Source organism: Phodopus roborovskii, unplaced genomic scaffold (genome assembly GCF_943737965.1).
Source record: "Phodopus roborovskii unplaced genomic scaffold, PHOROB, whole genome shotgun sequence".
NCBI lineage: Eukaryota > Metazoa > Chordata > Mammalia > Rodentia > Cricetidae > Phodopus > Phodopus roborovskii.
In genome coordinates this window covers 2,931,821-2,952,258 of record NW_026126484.1, presented here as the reverse complement: position 1 = coordinate 2,952,258, position 20,438 = coordinate 2,931,821, and the positions used below count along the sequence as shown (strand labels likewise).

Here is a 20,438-nt window from a genome sequence, read left to right as displayed (position 1 = left end):
GGGGATTAAATTGCCCAAGAGAAAGGATAACTGGATTGGTCATGTTGTCATGTCTGGGTGTTACTGGCAGTTGGGTATGGACAGAATTTCCAGGGTCTTGGTCTCTTATCCAAAACAATAGAAAATGAGGTCTCATGCAGACTTGCAAAAGAAACAAGATAAAATTATTGGGAGCAAAGTGATAGTTCAGATTAAAGAGAGATACACTGACAGTATTGACAGCAGGACACATAAAGGACTATTCTTAAGGGTCCTGACTATGCTTCCTTCTATAGAATTCAAGAGAAGGTCTGGCTACTACAGCTTGAGTGCTTCTCATTCTGATTGATAAATTAGATTATGTCATCATTTCTCTGCTATGAATGTCCTTTCCCACAATACATCTGATTTAATCATATGCATGGCCAATTATGCATAGGCATAAGATGGTCACTAAAGGAGAACACAGGTTTGCCTTACTACTTAGGCAGCAAAACTAGTTCCAGCCGGATTGGCCCTTCTAATCTTAATACCCAGACATGTTTGGATTCACTTGAATAGTGACTGTATAATGTGATTGTTACTAGGGGTAAGGAAACTTATATCTTTGTTCAGAAATGGGGACAGGTGTTGCCTGGTGCAAATGAGAGGTTATGGAGGTTCTAGGGTTTTAGGTGCATTGTTTGGAGAAGAGTGGTTAAACACAGTATGTGCAGGCTGCCAAGTGCATTATTGTAGATGGGGGGGAGGGGTTGCATAACTCAAGACCAAATGGTTTCCCGTGATCACTGACCTATCTCCTATCCTTGCTTGCCATATATGTATTGATTATTTATGGTTTTTCTTTCATACATTGTTGATGACCCAATACTGAACCTAGGGTATATATTTTAGAGCTGTGAATCTATAAAGATTTCTTCTTTACAAATTTTTCTTCAAAATCCAGTCATGCAGATCTTGAATCTACAGGGATCTTTTGACCATTTACTCACCTTAGCTCACACTCACCTTAGTGTGGTTATTTAAAATGGAGTGGAGCTGAGGAGGTGGCTCACTGGATGGCATGCTTGCTGCCCAGACCTGGGCCTGAGTTCAGATTCTCATGACCCCCACCAAAAGTCAATCATGTTGGCACATGCCTATAGTCACAACACTAGGAAACAGGGATAGGCGGGTTCCAGAAATGGAAGGATGGAGAATCTAGCCAATCAGTGAGCTCCAGGGTCAGTGAGGGATCCTGTTTCAAATGAATAATCCCTTTTTATTATTACTTATATATACATATACACAAATACATAAATGCAGCACGCTGAGCCCATTTTTGTTTGTGTGTGTATAGTTTCAAGGCTGAACACTTTATATCAGGTAACCAAAGGGAGAGGCTATTTCTCCCTCTCTCTGTTGTCACTAATTAACTGTAGTTCTTTGTCTGTGAATGAGTCTCTGAAGGACATTAGTATCCCCACATAGGCTGAACTCTCTGCAAATGTCAGGACTTTCTACAATCAGTTCTTAGAACTGAGAGATGTCCCTGAAGTGTAGCTGAAAAAAATCAAAATGAAACAGCTCTTGTTCCGGCTCAGTCTTGAGCATCCCACAGGCAATGTGTGCCCCCATCCCTGCTATGGCTGGGAAGCAGTTGTCAAAGGGGACATAGCAGCAATATCCCAAAATGGGAATGCACAGAAAGAGCTTATTGGCTGTAGGAAGCTGATGTTGGAGAAATCATTTTACCCTCTGTGCCTGTTTCTCATCTCTCCTTCAAAGGAGTTGTCTCGATAAACTTAAAGTTCTTCTGCTCTTAAAACTCTACAACTGAATGCTTTAAAATGTAAGGGCTTTCAGATCCCTGCAGTGTGGTGAAGCAGTCTTGTTTATAGTAGCCTGTGTTTACTAGCCAAGGGTGACAGATTCACATGGAGTAGTTCAGCCAGTAATGCTACCACTGTTCCAAAGCCACGATGTTAGAGGGCTGCCAGAGGGCCTTCCCAGGGTGATGCTCAGCTGCCTTCTCTAATTTTAGGCCACGCACTGCCATCTGTCAAGGCTCAGACTGCTCTGAGACTTGCACATGGTCAGGGCTGGGATATCTGCCTGTAGAACATGAGAATACTCAAGTAATTTTCAGCTCAGTCTTCATCTGGTCTCAGGCTGGGCCTGGAACTATTCCTTCAGTTCCACAACCCTGATCCAGCTCCCACACAGGAGAACTTCTGCTCCTCTTGTTTTGTTATCATTTGTTTAGAGTCAGAGTCTCAGTGTGTAGGTTGGCTTGTCACCTATGTAGCCCAAGCTGTCCTCCTGCCTCAGCTCTCTGAATGTTGGGATTGCAGGTGCATGCCACAATGCCTGACTTGCAAAGACATCTTTTTAAACCAGCTTCAGGGCTGGAGTTATGACTCAGTATTGGTGCTATTTTCTTTTTCCTGACTGAAGCTCAGAGTTCAATACCAAACACAGTTAAGTGAAATTAAATAAAGAAAGCCCCATTGAAGGTACCTGTTATTATTGCTTTCCATCCACTGCTTACTCATGTCTGCACTTCTGAGCATGCACAGTACATAATATTTATTTTTGCTTCAAAAGCTATACCTTTTACTAGTGATTCTTCAAATAAATCACTAATTGAAACTCCTAATGCTAAAGTGTATCATTACTAGATACTGTGTGTGCCCTGTGCTTAAAGCCAAATTAACAGCAACAAAAATTCATTAACTTTGGCATCTCTGCAGATGGTTTTCAAGAAGATGTGGAGCTAATTTTAACAGCTGTTTGCCATGGCAACAGTGCTGTAATTGGTTTGAACTGGACTAGAAGTGAGCTTCTTAGAGCTTCTGATGGGATTGCAGTAAAGACGAGGGTAGCGGCCTGAAAGCAGAGTGAGATGGAGATGGAGGTGTGTGTGGGACTCTGCTGGCCTGCTGGTTCAACCTTATGCTTAGCTACCTTTGTTTTACAGTTTAGGAATACCTGTTTAGGAAATGGTGCTGCCCACAGAAGACTCATTGCTCCTACAATCAAGACAGTGCCTCCATAGACATGTCAACATGACAATCTGATCCTCTATTATGGTTTTCATCTAAGTTGTGTCCAGTTGACAAATTAAAACTAACTAGGACACTAACTAAAATCTTTATTTCTGTTTGTTGCAAATTTGCTATTAATTAAGAGATACTTTGTGTCATGTCTTAGCCTATTCCCAAGTAACACAGGAAGCAAGAAAATGTTATTTAAAGAGTGGCATTCCAAGAGCATAGGATACATATTGGCTGCTTAAAAAGCATACTTAGAGTCCTCTTCAAACATGGTTGGTTTGGAAACTAACACCACATTGCCTGTAGTTGGTGTTCAGATTCTCAAGATTACTACAAAATTCCCTAATTCAGATGTTTATTTTCTAGGATACAGACTTGGTATGATATGAACACAAAATTTTGACAGGCCATTACAAACCTTGTTTACTGGTTCATTTTTTTATATCCTAATTAACTTCCATGAAATGGGAATAACCTGTAAGATATTAAGATATTAAGAGAATAATATGCAGTAAACATAGAACTTCTGTGATGGCACCTGGAGACTGTTGGATTCACAGTAAATGCAAGTTTCTTGCTGAGGATGGAATATAAAAATATTTACAGGAGCAGCCCATCTGTGCATCAGAATTATTATTCTTTAGGATTGGAAAATCTAGAGTTCAGTGATCTTTCAATCTACTGTCTTTATAAAGCAAACTTCAGGAATATTACCATATTCTGACCATATTGCAGGCTGTCCTGCAATTATAAAAATGTGTCCTTTATCTAAAGTCTGTAATATATACTTCTTATAGTCTTCACTTATCATTTATGTCATTTATGCCAGAAAATAACATAAATAAAATAAATCCATAAGTGAAGATGGATTGAAGATGGATGATGGACACTAAAAAGTTACAAAAAATAAAATTAGCTTTTTATCAGTTCTTCTATTATAATCCTCCAAATTGAAGATAAAAGGGACTTTTGAAAAAAATATCAAAGTTTCTATAGTACTATATTCTAGAATTCTCAGCTATGACTAGGGGCCTGTTCTGTAAGAGAAAGCATGGAGGTAAAAGAAGTCATAGCCAAGCCTACATGACAATTGATGGTTGAGTATGGCAGTGCTTTTCTACAGTACCAACACCTTGACAGTATGCCATTGGGATCATGCTTGCATACCTTTGACACATTTGGGACATTCAAAGTACATGGTGATTGTATGTAACAGCTTGATAAATCACTGCTGCTGTGACAAACACCATGACAAAAAGCGACCTAGGGAAGATAGGATTTATTTGGCTTATATATCCCAATCACAGTCCATTGTTAAGAGAAGCCAAGGCAGGAACTCAATCAGGACAGGAACCTGGATGCAGTAACTAAAGTAAAGGCCACAGAACAATGCTGTTTACTGGCTTGTTTCCAATGATTTACTCAGTCTGATTTCTTACATAGCTTAGATCCACCACATAGAATGTACTGGGCATGCTTACATCTGTCATTAATCAAGAAAATGCCTCACAGGTTTGCCTATGGACCAACCTGATGGAGACATTTTCTCAACTGAGTTTCTTCTTTCCAGATAGTCCTGGATTATGTCAAATTGACAAAACAAAGGTCTAACAGAGACAATTTCTCCCAGCTGTTGACCTGAAAGGGGCTTCTGAATGTCCCTAGATGGGATGCAAAATGGAACAAAGAAAATGTTTCCAACATACAGGAACTCCCGAGATATCACCTAATTTGAAGTTACTAAACAAAAACAGTTTATGCAGCATACAGCACATTAAGCAATGCAAAGGAAGGAAAGGATTGCTTACTAAGTAAAAGTTTCATTTTAGAGAACAAACTTGAAAATTATTCAAATTTGTCTTCTCACTGTGAAATTCAAGATGACATTGATGAGAGGAAAAGAGTCGATGTAAGTCTGATGTAAAGAGAGTAAGAAAAGAAAATGCCATATTAGAATTAAGATTTGAGTTCCAAGTGGAAAGACCAGGGCCTACTGTGTAAAGAAATGGTAGTGATAGGTGCAGACACCTGGGATCTGCAAGTACAGAGGAAAGGCATAGGAAAGGTAACAGATTGGAAGGCTAAAAGGAAAAATCCAACTCCTGGACCATTGCTGACTCTCAAGAAGGGGCTGAACAGAGATTGATAGACTCAGGGGAGGCATGTCATGTTAAATTGAAGTTTTCTGATTGAAAGACTCCTTAGGGGTAGATCACAAGAAATCACAATTAGGAAGAGAGACTACATTCTCTCTCCCTCTCCCTCTCCCTCTCCCTCTCCCTCTCCCTCTCCCTCTCCCTCTCCCTCTCCCTCTCCATCTCCCTCTCCCTCTCTCTCTCTCTCTCTCTCTCTCTCGTGTGTGTATGGGGGTGTGCTCATTTATGTAATATATATAGTCATTTGTATATATACAATAAAGAAGTGAGACTATCTGGCAAAAGAAAGGAGAAAAAATGGAGATGGGGGAGAATAGGAAGGCAAATATGGTCCAAGTAATGATATACCTGAATGGAAACATTCTATGAAACCCATTACTGTGTATAATGCATTTAACTAATAAAACATCACACAATGGCAAAACTATTGACAAGAACATCTAAATATATTGTTAATTTTTTAATGCAAAGTGTAAAAAGTTCTGTAAGCAAATACCAGTGAGTCCTGCTTTAGAATTACCCTTCTCAAAACAAGGTCAGAAGTTGCTAGAATAGCACAGAGCTTCCACACACATAGTAGCATCTACTCCAAGCCAGTAACTGACCATTATGAAAAGAGCAAAATACATTATCAAAAACATAACAATATGAAATCTCCATAGGAATCCTGAAAAAAAAATTATCAAAGTATGTTGTACCCGATTCTCATATGGATCATATAAACATAAATAAATGGGTCATATAAACATAAATAAATGGATGCTAATTTCCTTAGCATCCATTCCCAGCATTTCTCATTCCAGTGTTTGAGTGACCACTGGAAATTGCCACCACTCTTATTAGCCCTGTCCTACAAGTTAGGTTCCTTTCATGTGGCAGAGGTAATGTGAATTGTGGAGGCCCTGATGCTGAGGTACTCCCTTCTAGGATCAGGCAATATAGAACAGTTAAATCGAGTCCCTGGTCTCCACCTGCTGGTGGCTGTTGTCACAGCAGTTTTGGTTGCCTGAACAAGCAGATTCCCTCAGCAATGCCTGTTCCAAATGACTTAGCCAAAGAAAAGCTATGACATGTCTATCTTGTGATAGTAAAATATGATAGAGACCGCAGACAGACAAACAGAAAACAATCATTTATAAGCTAATGATTCCATTTCCATCAAATGAGTGTTAAAATTACCTTTGGTGTTCCTGGAGAGATGGCTAAGTGGTTAAGAGTCCTTACTGTTTTTCCAGAAGATCCCAGTTCAGTTTCCAGCACCCACTTGGGTACCTCATATCCACCCGTAATTCCAGTTCCAGAAGACCTGATGCCCTTTTCTGACATACCTGTGTAATCATACATACACATATACACATAAGTAAAATAAATAAATCTTACAAAACAACAACACAAATATGCCATAGAAGATTAATATACTTTCTTCTGAGGAAGTAACATTAATTCACTTAAGACAGTGCACCAATTACTAATGACATTGGCTGCTCAAAACATATATTAATGAAAGAATTTATGTAAGAGGAGGTACATATTATGAAATATCAAGCTATGTTTTTTTCATCTATAGTGTGCACACATTCACGGTTTGGCATTCTGTCTGTATGTATATAAATTTTGTCTTCAAAGCTATTAAAATCAGGCATAGTTCATAGGTGTGACTTCTGTCCAGATACATGGAAAGTAAAAATAATGGAATTATTACTAAACAGTTTGCCTTCCCTATTTAAGTCTTTGAGTCACTGTATTCATATTGTTTTTTTTTATTATTAGTTCCCACTATGGAAGAAAACTTGTTAGGTCTTTAGTATCCTAATGAAAGTCCATTTCTCCTCCCTCCCTCCTTCCCTTTGTCCCTCCCTCCCTTCCTTCTTTTTCTTATCTTTTTATCACAATACCTGGTGTTGAAACTAGAGTCTCAGCTGGAAGAAATATACCACTGAGCTCCATCCCAGCCTAAAATTGTTGATTTAACCAACAATAAATCAATGATCAAGTGTTCATTATTCTTCTTGGAATTAAGATGCCTTCCTGCTATTGCTAATTATACTTCTTTTGACAACAGTGACAATAACATTTATGGAGGATTATTGTTTACTTTTATTTTTGTTGGAATTTTCAGTCATTCACCAAAACACAGATTTTCATATAACTTTCAACTTGTTTTGGTATTTACCAACACTTAAAATTCATTTTAATTAAGTATCAGCTGCAATTCACACAAGAGGATCACTTTTCTGAATCCATGTACTTTAATGGCAGAGTAAAAATAAAAGAAATAAAGACAAGTGGCTGCTTTCGCACCATTGTCCACTTTCTGTGAAAAAACCAAATTCTTATATTAGGAAATTATCCTATAAAACATAGAAAATTCTATAAATATGAATAATATTTTATCATGTGTCAAAAGATACAGCTGTCTTTTATCCCCAATTTTAAGTAATATAGTAGGTGTGACTTTGAGGCAAAGGAGAATTCTTGGAAGAATGTCATGCTGAGTACCTATGTGAGGTTACATTCCCCTACCCTGTTTGTGATGCTAACTGAGCGCTGCTCTCCATCACTCACTTCAGAAGTTGGGCTTGGAGAGCTAATGCTTTCATGAGTATAGCTTCCCTGGCAATGCAGAGAACAGCATAGAACTAATCCAGTAAGAGAGTGCACCTGCTGATGCTAAACCATCAGAAAGCAACATCAATGTCTGGATTGTGTCCTGGGTACACTATATAGCGTCAGCCTGGATGTTCTTTCTCAATAGTCTTTTTTATTCTACCTTGTCAAATCAGGTCTGCCATGCTTATGAATAGAATCCTATTAAAGAGATAGACTCTAACCCAATTTGTTCAAATTAAAAACCTGTGATGGTACTTCTTCTATTTCATCATCTCATCTTTTAAACACTGCTGAAAACTTTTTGGGATTTTGCTTCCCTTAGTAAAGACTCCAAGCCTGATTGTGACATTTTTCTAGCCAGCTGATGGCGACATTTTTCTAGCCAGCTGATGGCTCCATGAATATGTGCATATTGCTGATGCATGTTGAATTTAAAGCTATTTCCCCTCATCCTTTTAACCTTCTTTCAGAGGAAACCATATCATCACTCCTTTTCCCTGAACGTGATTCAACCATTCTGATTCTGACTGTGTGACGGAATGCCACTCCTCTGTGGCCCTCCTCTGTGAGTCAGATCTCACAGGAACCCAGGTCCCTTCAGTGTTATAACTTAGGTGTTTCCTGAAGCTTAATCCACTGTTGTCTAATTTCATCAAAAAAAAAAAAAGCTCATGGAGAGAGAAAACCATCCACTGTTTATACTAATAGCCTCTAAAGAATGGTATATGTGACCTGTTGCAATGCCATCCACCATACTTGACTGAAGGGAAAGTCAAGGGATGCATAATCCCTATCATTGGATGCCCTGGAAAGAGTGAAATGACCACAGAACAAGCTTCTCTTGCCCCTGACTACTGGGATTCCATCCATGGCAAAGCAGCTCAGTGCTGATGGCCTTAGCAGTTGGGCAGTTGGGGAAGAATGATGGAGTGATGCTGATGCCTTGAGGAGGCTCTGGAGACCCAGGCATAGTGACTATTCTCTCTACCTTGTAGATCCCTCCTGGTACCGATGCTGATGAGACTGTGGGAACTACAGTGCCAACTGAAGGGGTTCCAGCAGAAGACACAGGGGCAGAGAAGGCTGCCCTCCCTGCTGCAGAAGGAGAAAGCATGGAGGGAGCCAAAATCGATGCTGAAAGCACTGAGGTTGCAAGCAGTGAGAGCCCTCCACCAGCAGAGACTGAAGTGGCTGCCACTCAGGTAAGGGGTTTCTGAGGGACTTCTGAGGAGAGGGCGTTTAGTGGGCTCCAGTCTGCTGGCCTGGGTGGTAGTCGTCTGTGGAATGGACTTCCTACGCCTGATGGCTAAAGCACAGAAAAGGGGAAAGGAAGCTGCAGTTGTGAGAGAGGGAAGAAATGAAGGGCAGATGATGAGAAAACTCAGTGGAGAGAGGAAGACAGAGGGTGATAGAGATGACAAAGCTGTTAGAATGAGAAATGCCCCCAGAGGCTTAGCCCAGCGCCAGCCCTTGGTAGGAACTCAGTGTGAATACGGAGATCGAGTTACAATTACCAGTGTTTCATGGTTACTATTATCCAAGTATCTCAGATTCCCTACCAGGCTTCTTTTACCAAAGCAAACCTCGCTTTTTAAGGAAATCATCCGATGAGCACATGCATGAAGCTAGAGTTGGCCCTAGCTCTTCCTGTCTCCCTGCAGTGATGAAAGACAATATACTCCAAACTCTGTGACTTGGGCAACCATGATGGACAGCCATTGCAAAGTAGAGTAGCCTGGAGTCCTCCTCACTAAAGCTTTAGTAATCAGGAGAAACTGAGAAAGTTGGGACAAATGTAAGGTATAGGCTCAAAATCTGCAAACTTAGTGGCTCAGAACTGCAGGTTGGCGACACACAGAAAGTGTAGGTGGCCAGGAGAAGACAGCCCATGAGCAAACACACTTCTTCTTTCCCAGGCCATGACAATATCCACTTCTCTATCCATCAGGAGAAGGTTATCCCTTCTGTTGTCATCGAGCCAGCCTCCAACCACGAAGGGGAAGGAGAACACCATGAAACCACTGTGGGTGCCGAAACGAGAGAGGCCACTGAAGATGTGGCTCCCCGGAGCCAGGCTGGTGAGACACCAGAACTGGCTTCAGAGGCCACGCCTCTGGATTCTCAGGCAGCTACACCTGCAGCAGCAGGTGCTATGGATTCCTCCTTGTCTGCAGAGGATGCCGCTCAGGAAGTGCCTCCTGGCTTTCTCTACAAGGTGTTTATATTGTCACTTCGGGGTCATTGGCCTTTCATTGAGTCCCCTTTGCACCACTTTCTGGTTTTCTAGTGTGCTATTTGCATTGTATATTCTTTCTCAAATTTGCTTTCCTTTTACCCTGACCTCCCCTGGAAAAATGGTAACACGTCCATACAGTAATACAGGCATCTGAAGCCAGCTGTGCTCCAGTATATTTCCTAAGGAGTAGCCAAATAGGCAGGAAGCAGAGTCATCCACTCCAAATGCAGATCAGGGGGCCAACCAGTAGTCCAAAAGCAAGTACCTGAAGGCACTAAGGGCCCTCTGAAAAGGATGAAACAAATAAGCCTCCATTCCTGGGAAGAAAGTTTTTCCAGCCAGGCACCATCATAAACTAAAGCCTTCTTACTGGTCAAACAAAGCAACACAACATTGATTGCCTAGAGACCATACTTACAGCCTAGTGTTGCCAGTGGATAATGACCCAGAAAAATCTGATTAGAAATTGTAAGCATTGTATAATTTGCTACTGTATTTCAAAATGCACCCCTTGTTTTCATTTGGTTCCTTGTTTTTCAGTCCTGGGAGCAAACTCAGTTCTGTGCATGCTAAGCAAGCTACTTGGCATATACTTTGTACTTTTTTCATTTGGATGCAGGGTCTTGCTTAGTTGCATAGGCAGACATTCCTTCACATTGTGATTGTCTGCTTTAGCCTCCCAGACAGCTGGGAGACAGGCACAGACCATCATGCCTGGATACCCATTTGTCTTTTAAAATACATATATAATCTGTTTGTGTCCATAAGCATGGCATTGAATATCTATCTGTTCTCCCTGTTCTTCCTTTGGAAGGAAACTCCCACCTTACCACTGGAAATGGGTGCAGGTATAATAATAGATTTATGAATGGACTAATTGGGGCAAAAGAATTGAACATATGAGTTAAAGTTGGGGCTAGAAACCTGGCTATTTGCTTAAGCAGTACAAGTGAAGTCCAGGAAATTTGTTCCAGGCTAGGCTGGAGCACAAGGGACCTGTCCTTAGCTTGGCCAGTCACTACCATGTGACCCACGGTACACATCCCAGTTCCTCTCTGGACATCAGTTCTCATTGCAGAAATTAATTTTTGTATAACAGTTCTCACTCAAAATTTTCATTCCACATTTTTAATGCATTTTTAAAGGCAGATTGTTTTATCTTGAGGGTCCAGGTGTTTGCAAGGAACCAACATGGAAGAAATACAACAGGCCAGGAACTTATATATAGTCCTTCAAGTTGAGAAATGGGTACTTAATGTGTTAGTCTTTCTGTTTTCCCATAATATAAATTTTAGAAATGTTTTTAAAAGTGCAAATTAAAAACAAGCTGCTGTGGCATAAGGTGAAACTTTATTTTTAAAAAGCCATTTGTTGCCAGGCAGTGGTGGCACACTCCTGTAATCCCAGCACTTGGGAGGCAGAGGCAGGTGGATCTCTGTGTTTGAGGTCTGCCTGGTCTACAAAGTGAGTTTCAGGACAAGTAAGCCAATATAGAGAAACCCTGTCTTGGAAAGAGTGGGGGAAAAAAGCCATTTGTTTAATTAAAGAATAATTCTTGCATAACACTCAAGTGACCAGTTTGCCAGGCTTTTCATTATTTTATAAAAAAATTTATTCAGTTTGTCAATACTTAGCTCAACTTAAATAATCATTAGTGACAATATATAACCAATGATTACTTTTCTAACAAAATATAACAAATACAACAAAATTAAATATCTAAAATATCTAACAGAAATTAACAAGTTAAAATTCACCACAGTACTTTTAGCTATTGTATAGTACACTGAATTAATGGAGATAGACACGAATGGCCTCCTACAAGTTAGTAAGAAGCAAGGATATTAAGTAAATAGAAAGTAGTGTTCCAAAAAGTGTTTCGGAGCTTTTTTCTCCCCTTGGGGTTTGTGGTTTGTGTTAGCCTATTCTATGGTATGATAGTAAAATGCTGGAGTCTAGATCTTTAGAAAGAAAAGTGGGTTATTTAGCTCACAATGGGAAGTTCAGAGAACAACACTGGCAGTGGCTCTGTTCTGGCTCCAGGACAGATGCTATCATGTGAGACAAAAGGTCACATGATGACACAGGAAGCTGGAACATGGAAAAGCTCACTGTTTCATAATCTTGGAGAATAACCAGGGTTCTATGAGAAGCACACTAATTCCTTTGAGAGTATCACCCTAGTGGCCTCCTACTTCACTCCTTATCTTATTGTTTCCCATGCCTCTCACCACCCCTTTGGGGACCAAGTCTCCCCGCCACACACAAATCCATAGCAGGATTGCAATGTGTATCTTTGTCCTTTATGTGCTTGTAATCTTACTAGAAAATATGACGTTATCGTTTCCTTCCTTCCTTCTATTCTTTCTTTTTATTTTGAAGCATGGTCTTGCTGTGTAGCCCATGTTCCTGCTGGCCTAGAGCTTACTAGGTAGCGCAAGCTGGCTTTGAAGTCATGTTTATCTATAGTCCTGATTCAGATTGGGGTTACAGTTAGAGCCACCATACTCAGCTTCTTTCTCAAATTAACCAATTGTTTAAATGTTTTGCAGGTGGAAACCTTGCACGATTTTGAAGCAGCGAATTCTGATGAACTTAACCTGCAAAGGGGTGATGTGGTGCTTGTGGTCCCCTCAGACTCAGAAGCTGACCAGGTAATGTATAAGACTGGAAGGTGCATCAGACCACATTGGTTTTTTGAGGACAAGTTTGACAAGTGACTTCCTGCAGCATCTCTGTTGTCTAAGATGCTTCAGAATAAATTCAAAAAGGCCTTAAGAACTTGAACGCTCAGCACTCCATCAATTGTTTTGTCAGGATACCCATTTATGATACCATTTATCTACAATTATATAAGATGGCCTTTTCTTGTCTCCAGATTTCCTGCTAGGGATGCTATACTTGTAACCGGGTTTTTGGAAAGGCTGATACTGTGCACGAACTGTACATTCCTTTCAGAAGCAATTTCCTCTTATGGTATGGTAACCCATGGAAAGAACTTGGGGAAAACATTATAGAGAAAGTGAAATGTTTCAGATCATGGTGAAGTTACACCTATATAGCCTTTGTTATACCTTATTGGACTTCATTGCTAACAACTCTGCCACTATACAGCACAGCATTTAAATTATACCTCATTTGGGGAAAGTATCTCTTACCAGAATGATTGATTGTAAGATACAGGACTCCAAGGTTGTTCCTATTCACAATTTGAGGACTTCTGAATTGCTAGGCAAAGCATGTGTAAATGGGCCTGTGAGAATGTATTTTTACAGAGAAGAGCTATGACTCCCATACTAATTTTAAAGAAATGCATTTGAGTCTTCTCCTTAAAATACAGTTTACAATCAAAGCTTTTTAAGTTAACATTTATACGCCAACATTTTGTTCTTTCTTTTGGTAATAGATTTAGTTGATGGCTAAACACCCAAATTCTCTGCCTCTGTTAGAGTTAGAAATTAATAAAAAAATACATTTTAAAGCTCCAAATATTAAAACTAAAAACTGATTTCCAAATAATAAATTTATCAAATAAATAATATTATAAGTGAAGAACATTTCATACTGGGACTGGAGAGATGGCTGAACAGTTAAGAGCACTGGTTGTTCTTCCAGAGAACTCAGACTTGATTCCTAGAACACATGGTGGCTCACAGTCTCCAGTCTCACAGAATCTAACACCCTCTTCTGAACTCTTCAGACATTGTACACATGTGATGCATAGGCACGCAAAACACAAAACAATAAATTATATGTATATACGTATATACATATATACGTATATACATATGTATATACGTATATATACTTAAGTATAAATAAAAAGGAGATGAGAAAAATAAATTCACAAATGAATGCAACCAATAGCACTCTGGACGTGGTGGCCCATGTTGTATCTCAGCACTCAGGAAGCAAAGGCAGATAGTGAGGTTCACCAGTTAAAGATTATTCTGAGCTTCATAGTAAATTGCGTTCTCAACACACACACACACACACACACACACACACTCAAAAACAATAACCCAGAAAACAGAAAAGTACAAAACAAAGAAAACCTTACAATTAACAATAGCTAATAAGTACTAAATAAATCCCCTGAAAGGGTTAATGAAAGTATTATTTATCATTAGGCTGCTCATGAGGAAAATTGATAAAGCAGACATTAGCAGTATAGGCAGAAACAAAAACATCTCTGTGCATTTTAAGGTATTAAAATCCATTTTAATTAGTTGCTTTTCTCATTGCTGAAGCTAAATACTTGAGGAGAAGCAACTCCAGCAAGGAGGCCTTATTCGGGCTCAGGTTTGGGGGAAGATTGTGGATCACTGGGAATTGCAGTTCATCATGGGTGGCTGGGAAAATCTGATGATAGCAAGTGACTCCATGGTAGTAGGGATGTGCATATGAGCCTCCTCCATGGTAGTAGGGATGTGCATATGAGCCTCCTCCTCCTCACCTCCTCACATCTTGGCAGTCTAGGGGCAGAGAAGAGGGCATGCCAGGACTTAGCTGGATTTCTCAGTTTTTCTATTTACTTCTATTTACTTAGCACACATGAGGCTGTGCTTTGTATATTTGGGACAGGTTTTCTCCCTTCAGTTGACCCTCAATGATAAAGCACTCATAGAAAAGTCCTAAGACATGTCTTATGAAATGCTCTAGGCATTTATTAATTTAATCAAGTTGACAATGGAAAGCAACCAGAGCAAACATATTTGTTGTCAACTTGATAACCAAATACATTCTTGCAAAATATAGCACTTCACTCTTGACCCCTTTCCCTCACAATGCAAATGCATTTAGTCCATCTGCAATATTCCTAAAGTCTCAACATTCTAACATTGCTCAAAAGTTCGGTGTCTCAATTGAGACCTTGACATTCTCTTACCTGTGAGGCCTGTAAGATCAAAACAAAGAAAAGGAAGGAAGGTAGGAAAGAAGAGAGGGAGGAAGAGAGGGAGGAAAGGAGGGAGTGAAGAAAGACCACCCTATTGCATTATATAATGGCCCAGTGTAAACATCCCCAGAAGGAAGGAATTGGAGAAGAGCAAGGAAATACTGGACCAGATTCAACACCAAGTACTCATGTGTGGCATCTGGGCCTGTGGCATTGTCTTCTGTGCTACAGTAGACTTGGCTGTTCCCAGCTCCACTAGCACTGACTGCTTTCTTCACCACTGTTCTCTCTCTTGGCTACCCAAGGTTTCACTAAGCGAATGAAGTTTTTCTTGGCAGACAACCTTGGTTTTTCCCGTCTCTCATGGGGTATTTTGCAACTCAGTCTTCACCTTCACAGCTTTGACCTATTAGAGATCCATGCAGGAAATCTGACTCTGCGACACATTGTTAGACTCAATGGCTTCTTAGAACCTTGGCATAAACCTCCAGGGCCCTGCAACACTTGTATGTTGTATGTTTTAAAAAAAATGAATACCATGTAGAAAAAGAAAAACTTGGCTGCCTGTTCAAAGTATAGCTTGACTTCCTTAGATCACAGTAGCATCTTTGTCCCTTCAAGCATGAACTTGAGAAACCACTTCACTAAGTGGTCCTACCCAATCAGGATGCCTTTGGAAGATCTCTTCATCCAATTATTCTATTTAAAATTTTAAAAATCCAAATAAGTTTGCATTTTTACAAGCTGGAGTCTTTGGTGGCAGGAGTAGTGTGGCTTTCCTACTTTTCCAGTACAAAGTTCTTGGCTTTACATTAGTTACTATCCCTTTATCAGTTATGTTTATAGCCATAACTTGTTCAAGCCATTTGCCTGAAACTATACATTTTCTACATCTTTCTGTTCGTTTACACTGTAAATCTAAGCCAATGCATTACCATTGGTTATGACTATACCCCAGTCTGGATATTATGCTATCTTGAAATGTCCTCTGTCAAGCTTAGTCCATTCATTATTTTTAACCTTTAGTTCAATATCACTAATACTTTCAGGAAACAGGCAAGACACAGCCTGCTCTTTGGTAGAATAAAACACAAGTAGCCTCTGGTAGAGTCCTTGTTCCTCATTGCCGCCTCATGGACACAGTCATTCTTCACCTTCTGCATTCTATCAGCACTCTGATTTCCCAAAGTCTCATCACAACAGCCCATTAGGCTGTGTGTACAGCATTCAAGGTCTTTTCTTGCTCAGGGATTCAAACTCTTCCATAGTTCTCCCACAAAACAGTTTCAAATGCCTAAAACCACATGACCAGATAGCCATAGCCCACCCCAGAGCACTAAGCTCCCATATTGGTGCCCTCATATCTGTTACAGAGATCTGCCTGCCTCTGCTTCTCTGAGTGCTGGAAATAAAGGCATGCACCACTACTGCCTGGTGTGTCTGGTAACATTTATATTGACACTAGACATGGTAAATGTACAGTACATTGTAGAGAGCTGGATTCTGTTTTCTATATCTAAAGGCTACTTATTTTTTTGTTCTGTAGGCACTTAAATTACTAACTTATTAACCTCAATTTGTTGAGGACTGTTTCATATTTTCTCAGGGTGTGTACCTATAGATCTTTTATAAATTCTTATTCATAGGACAGTATTCCTACCTCTCAAACAAAAGGTCTTTTTAGGGCGGCTGTCTATAGAAAGCCTGTAGTGTAGTATTTTATCAATTCTCCTGACTCGGTAAGCATTATTTTTTAAGATTTGTTTTTATTTTAAACTTTATGTATGCACATGTGACTGTGTGGGGATATGTGCACAAGAGGCAGGTGCCTAGGGAGGCTGGGTGTCAAATGTCCTAGACTGGAGTTACAGCTGTCAGATGTGGGTTCTAAGAACCAAACTCCGGTATTCGGAATTGAACCTTGGTGCTTGCAGGTGTTTACACTCTGAACCACTGAGCCAACTCTCCAGCTTCAAGAGTGCCCAAACTCTCCTTGCGTTTCTCAACCATGTTGCCATTGTTCTCCCCTAATTCTTGACATCTCGTGTATAAGTGCTGCCCAGGATTTAAGCAAAGTGTCTCTGAGCACTTGAGGACTCACTTCCTCCAAGAGCTTTCCTGCCTATTAGTAGAAAGCTGCTCTTGTGACCTCCAATTCTATAACCCTGCAGCATGCAGAATGAGGACAGTACTTGGGGAAAAGCTGTTCTCACATTGGAGGGTTAAACATCCTCCATTCTCTGCTTGCTTTTTGTCACTCTTAGTGCCTTCAGCTAGCTCTGCACATGACATACACCCACTTAACTATATATAAACTTCTATTTTATAATTTTATTTTACAACTATGTCTAGCTATGTATAGATTCATATATGCACACACACTTGCATCATTTTCTGACTCCTTACTCAATGCTAAAGTATCTATCCAATACAAGCTCTTCATCCATAACCAAAACTGGAAATTCTTCTCTACCATATATTCTCAGCAGTTAAATTTAATTTTCCTCAGCTAAAGATTTATACTGCCTAATATCCTTCATGTTACAGTTAAAGTTGTATTTCAGAGTAATGTGTTAGAATATATCTTCATTATGGGTTTGTGGATGTCGCTTATCTTTTTGTTTTCTATTGAAGCAATTTTAAAAATGCCTAGCTCTATTTGGCCTCATTAGGTTTTGACTCCCTGCAAATAAAATCCAGTATAGATATGTGGAAGGGGAACTGACCTGTCATATGCATATTAGAGGCTTGGAAAAATGTATATTTATCATCTCCTACTTTAGGTATAACTTTGTCCTTCACATATGTGACATCATAATTTCAAGGAGGGCACCTTTCCTCCTCATCAAGACTATTATCAGTCAGTTTATTGGGGCATTTTTTTCCTTTGTTATTTTTGTGGGGTTTTTTCTCTCTTCAAAAATTGGCCTGTCTAAGTGCTTATATTTCTTGCCTATACAAAAGCACCAATTTATAATCCCAGATGATATCAAAGGGATTATATCCAACAGTTTATTTAATTTGAGACCTCTTTTTATCAGATGTTCTTGAGCTTCATGGAGGATTCATTCAGATTAAATCTGGCCATCCCTCATTTTAAGTGGGCTCTCTTTCCTGCCTTGATTAACATAATAAAAATAGTTGTTTCCCACTGCTGTCCATGTAGTATGTATTCTTCCATGTTGCTTTTTCTTTAGAGGCCAAGGGCAGGAAGCAGCTTACAATTATCAGTTATTGCAATTGTCTCCCATTCTGGAGGTGGCCATCTAAGTGTGAATTCTCTAACCTTTCTGTGGCTAAATGCCTTGACTTGCATGATGGCACCAATAACAGAAACAAAGGTCATTTAGAAAGAACATGTATCTCAAACAAGAATACCACAACATCAAATTTCTCTGTAATCCGTAGGAATGTGAAACATCAGCAGCAGCAGTATGAGGCAGCAATTGTCCAGCATTCAGTTGTGATGAGCCTTGTATAGGGTGCTTTGTTTGGGGCTATGTGGGACAATTCTTTCCTATAAGAAAGTGGCTCAGGATGCAACACCAGACATTTGGTGGCCATGTCAGCATTATATTCTAACCTAACAACTATAAAATGTTTGACTCTACTTGGCACCAAGGATTGTTTCCTCAATCCTGAGCTCACCCAAGTTTGTGCTCCTTGAATGCCGTGTTTTCATGTGAAATTCCTTTTTCTTAATAGCTTAATAACTCAGTTAATGTTAACTAAATATACCTTATACAAAATTAGAATGTTAAAATTAACCTTACATTAGCTATGTACAATAATGCATAACCTAAATTATTCATTAGTTTTTCAACTTCTGAATTTTACAGTGTTTTATAGTAGTGTTTTGTCCTGAGGCTGCGGTACTAGATGAATGGATTATTATGAAAGTTCTTGGCACTATGGCTATGCCCAGGAGTTTTCTGTACTCTGAAACCCTGTTCTTGTCTTGCAGGATGCAGGCTGGTTGGTGGGGGTGAAGGAGTCAGACTGGCTTCAGTACAGAGACCTGGCCACCTACAAAGGCCTCTTTCCAGAGAACTTCACTCGGCGTCTGGAGTAGGGCTGCAGATGTTGCAAAATAGTCACATGCCTGGGTTTTTAAACCCTCATGAAATGCAGAGGAGTTTGCTCTTGCTACTACCCTCATAATGACTGACAGACTGGTGCCAGATGAGGCTTTGGAAGACAGATCAATAGAGCATGTATGTAAGAAGAGGGGAGAGTAGCAAATTAAGGAACAAATCCTTACTTTGTTCCTTGTGTTCAATAGAGGTCTGTGTGTGCTTCGTCTAATTGTGGACACTGGTACTTGATTCCCCTCCCCAAGTCTAGAGTAGCTTTCTCCAGACCAGACTCTGACTTCTTTGCATCAAGTGTGTGATGTCGAGTGGCTGCCCTGCAGATGTAATGAGTTATCCTATAGTGAGACACCATTTTACTCCCTTGCCTAATGTGAGCACATACTCTCTTTCCCTTCAAGTTTACTGTGTTTAAAACTAAACAGCTGCAAACGTTCTTAACAGTCTTTTCCAATCACCGCTATATACATATGTATGGACTCACAGTCCCACAAGCTTATTCCCATGCCTGCTGAACCTATGTGTATGCAGATGGCTACATATGCATAGCTGATTCCTTCCCTTTCCACTGTAGCTCTTCGCCTCTAAGTGTCATTGATACACGCATTGCTCTTATTCCGTCTGGCATTACAGCTGCAGTTTTGCCTCAGGGCAAAACCACTCATTCCATTGCCAAAACAGTTGACAGTGTCTGTGTGTGTTGTGTGCTGTTTTCAGGATGATATAACAGATAGCACGTCCGCGCTGCTGCCCCTTTGGAGAGAGCAGAGCCTGGTTGTGTAGCTGCTCAGCTGCTGGGGCCAGATAAAAATTAGATCTGGATCAGTAACTATGCAGTCTTCACTTCTGCCTTTATGCAATTGGCTGGATGAGGGGGCAAAAGAACCTATTGACAAAAGCTCCTATATACTTCCACGTTATATTTATGCAACTCATCTTCACAGACCATTCTAAAGTGAAAGAGGTGATGAATGCTGTATCACAAACCATCTGTAACAGTTATGTTCTCAGTGCTGTGTCATTCCAAATAAACCTTTGGTAACCTCCAAGTTACACAGATTATTTTTCACGAGTGTTTTTTTTTTTTTCTTTTAAAATCTTGATCCAGTTGGACATGCTACTTGAAACAGTTTTATTGGCGTTGTTATTTGTGCAGACATGTGCTTGTCCCACCTCTCGGTTGTGCTCCATGGCCCTGCCTTCCTTCACCATCCCTCCATCCCAGTTCTTGCTGGTCACTCAGTATTTCCTGGGAACCAGTAATTACTAGAGCACAAATAACAGCTGTGGGGAGACCCCCTTCTATTGTTGGCTGTGGACACTCAGTCTGTGAATCACTGGCAACCGTATGACTCATATCAGATCACAACAGCTTCATCTTTGGTCACTTTTCTTTCTGGCATTTTTATGTTTGTACGTACATTAAAAAAAAAA

At 40.0% G+C, this 20,438-nt stretch overlaps 1 protein-coding gene across 1 annotated transcript in view; it reads left to right on the top strand.

The window, feature by feature from the left end:
- Amph (amphiphysin) overlaps positions 1-20,057 on the top strand; it is a 190,960-nt gene extending 170,903 nt beyond the window's left edge. Inside the window, exons 18-21 of the mRNA XM_051194671.1 lie at positions 8,776-8,982; positions 9,729-9,995; positions 12,569-12,670; positions 18,878-20,057. Coding sequence (XP_051050628.1) covers positions 8,776-8,982; positions 9,729-9,995; positions 12,569-12,670; positions 18,878-18,985 — 684 coding nt within the window. The 3' untranslated portion in view covers positions 18,986-20,057. The remainder of the gene's footprint in view (positions 1-8,775; positions 8,983-9,728; positions 9,996-12,568; positions 12,671-18,877) is intronic.
- Positions 20,058-20,438: the final 381 nt, after the last annotated feature.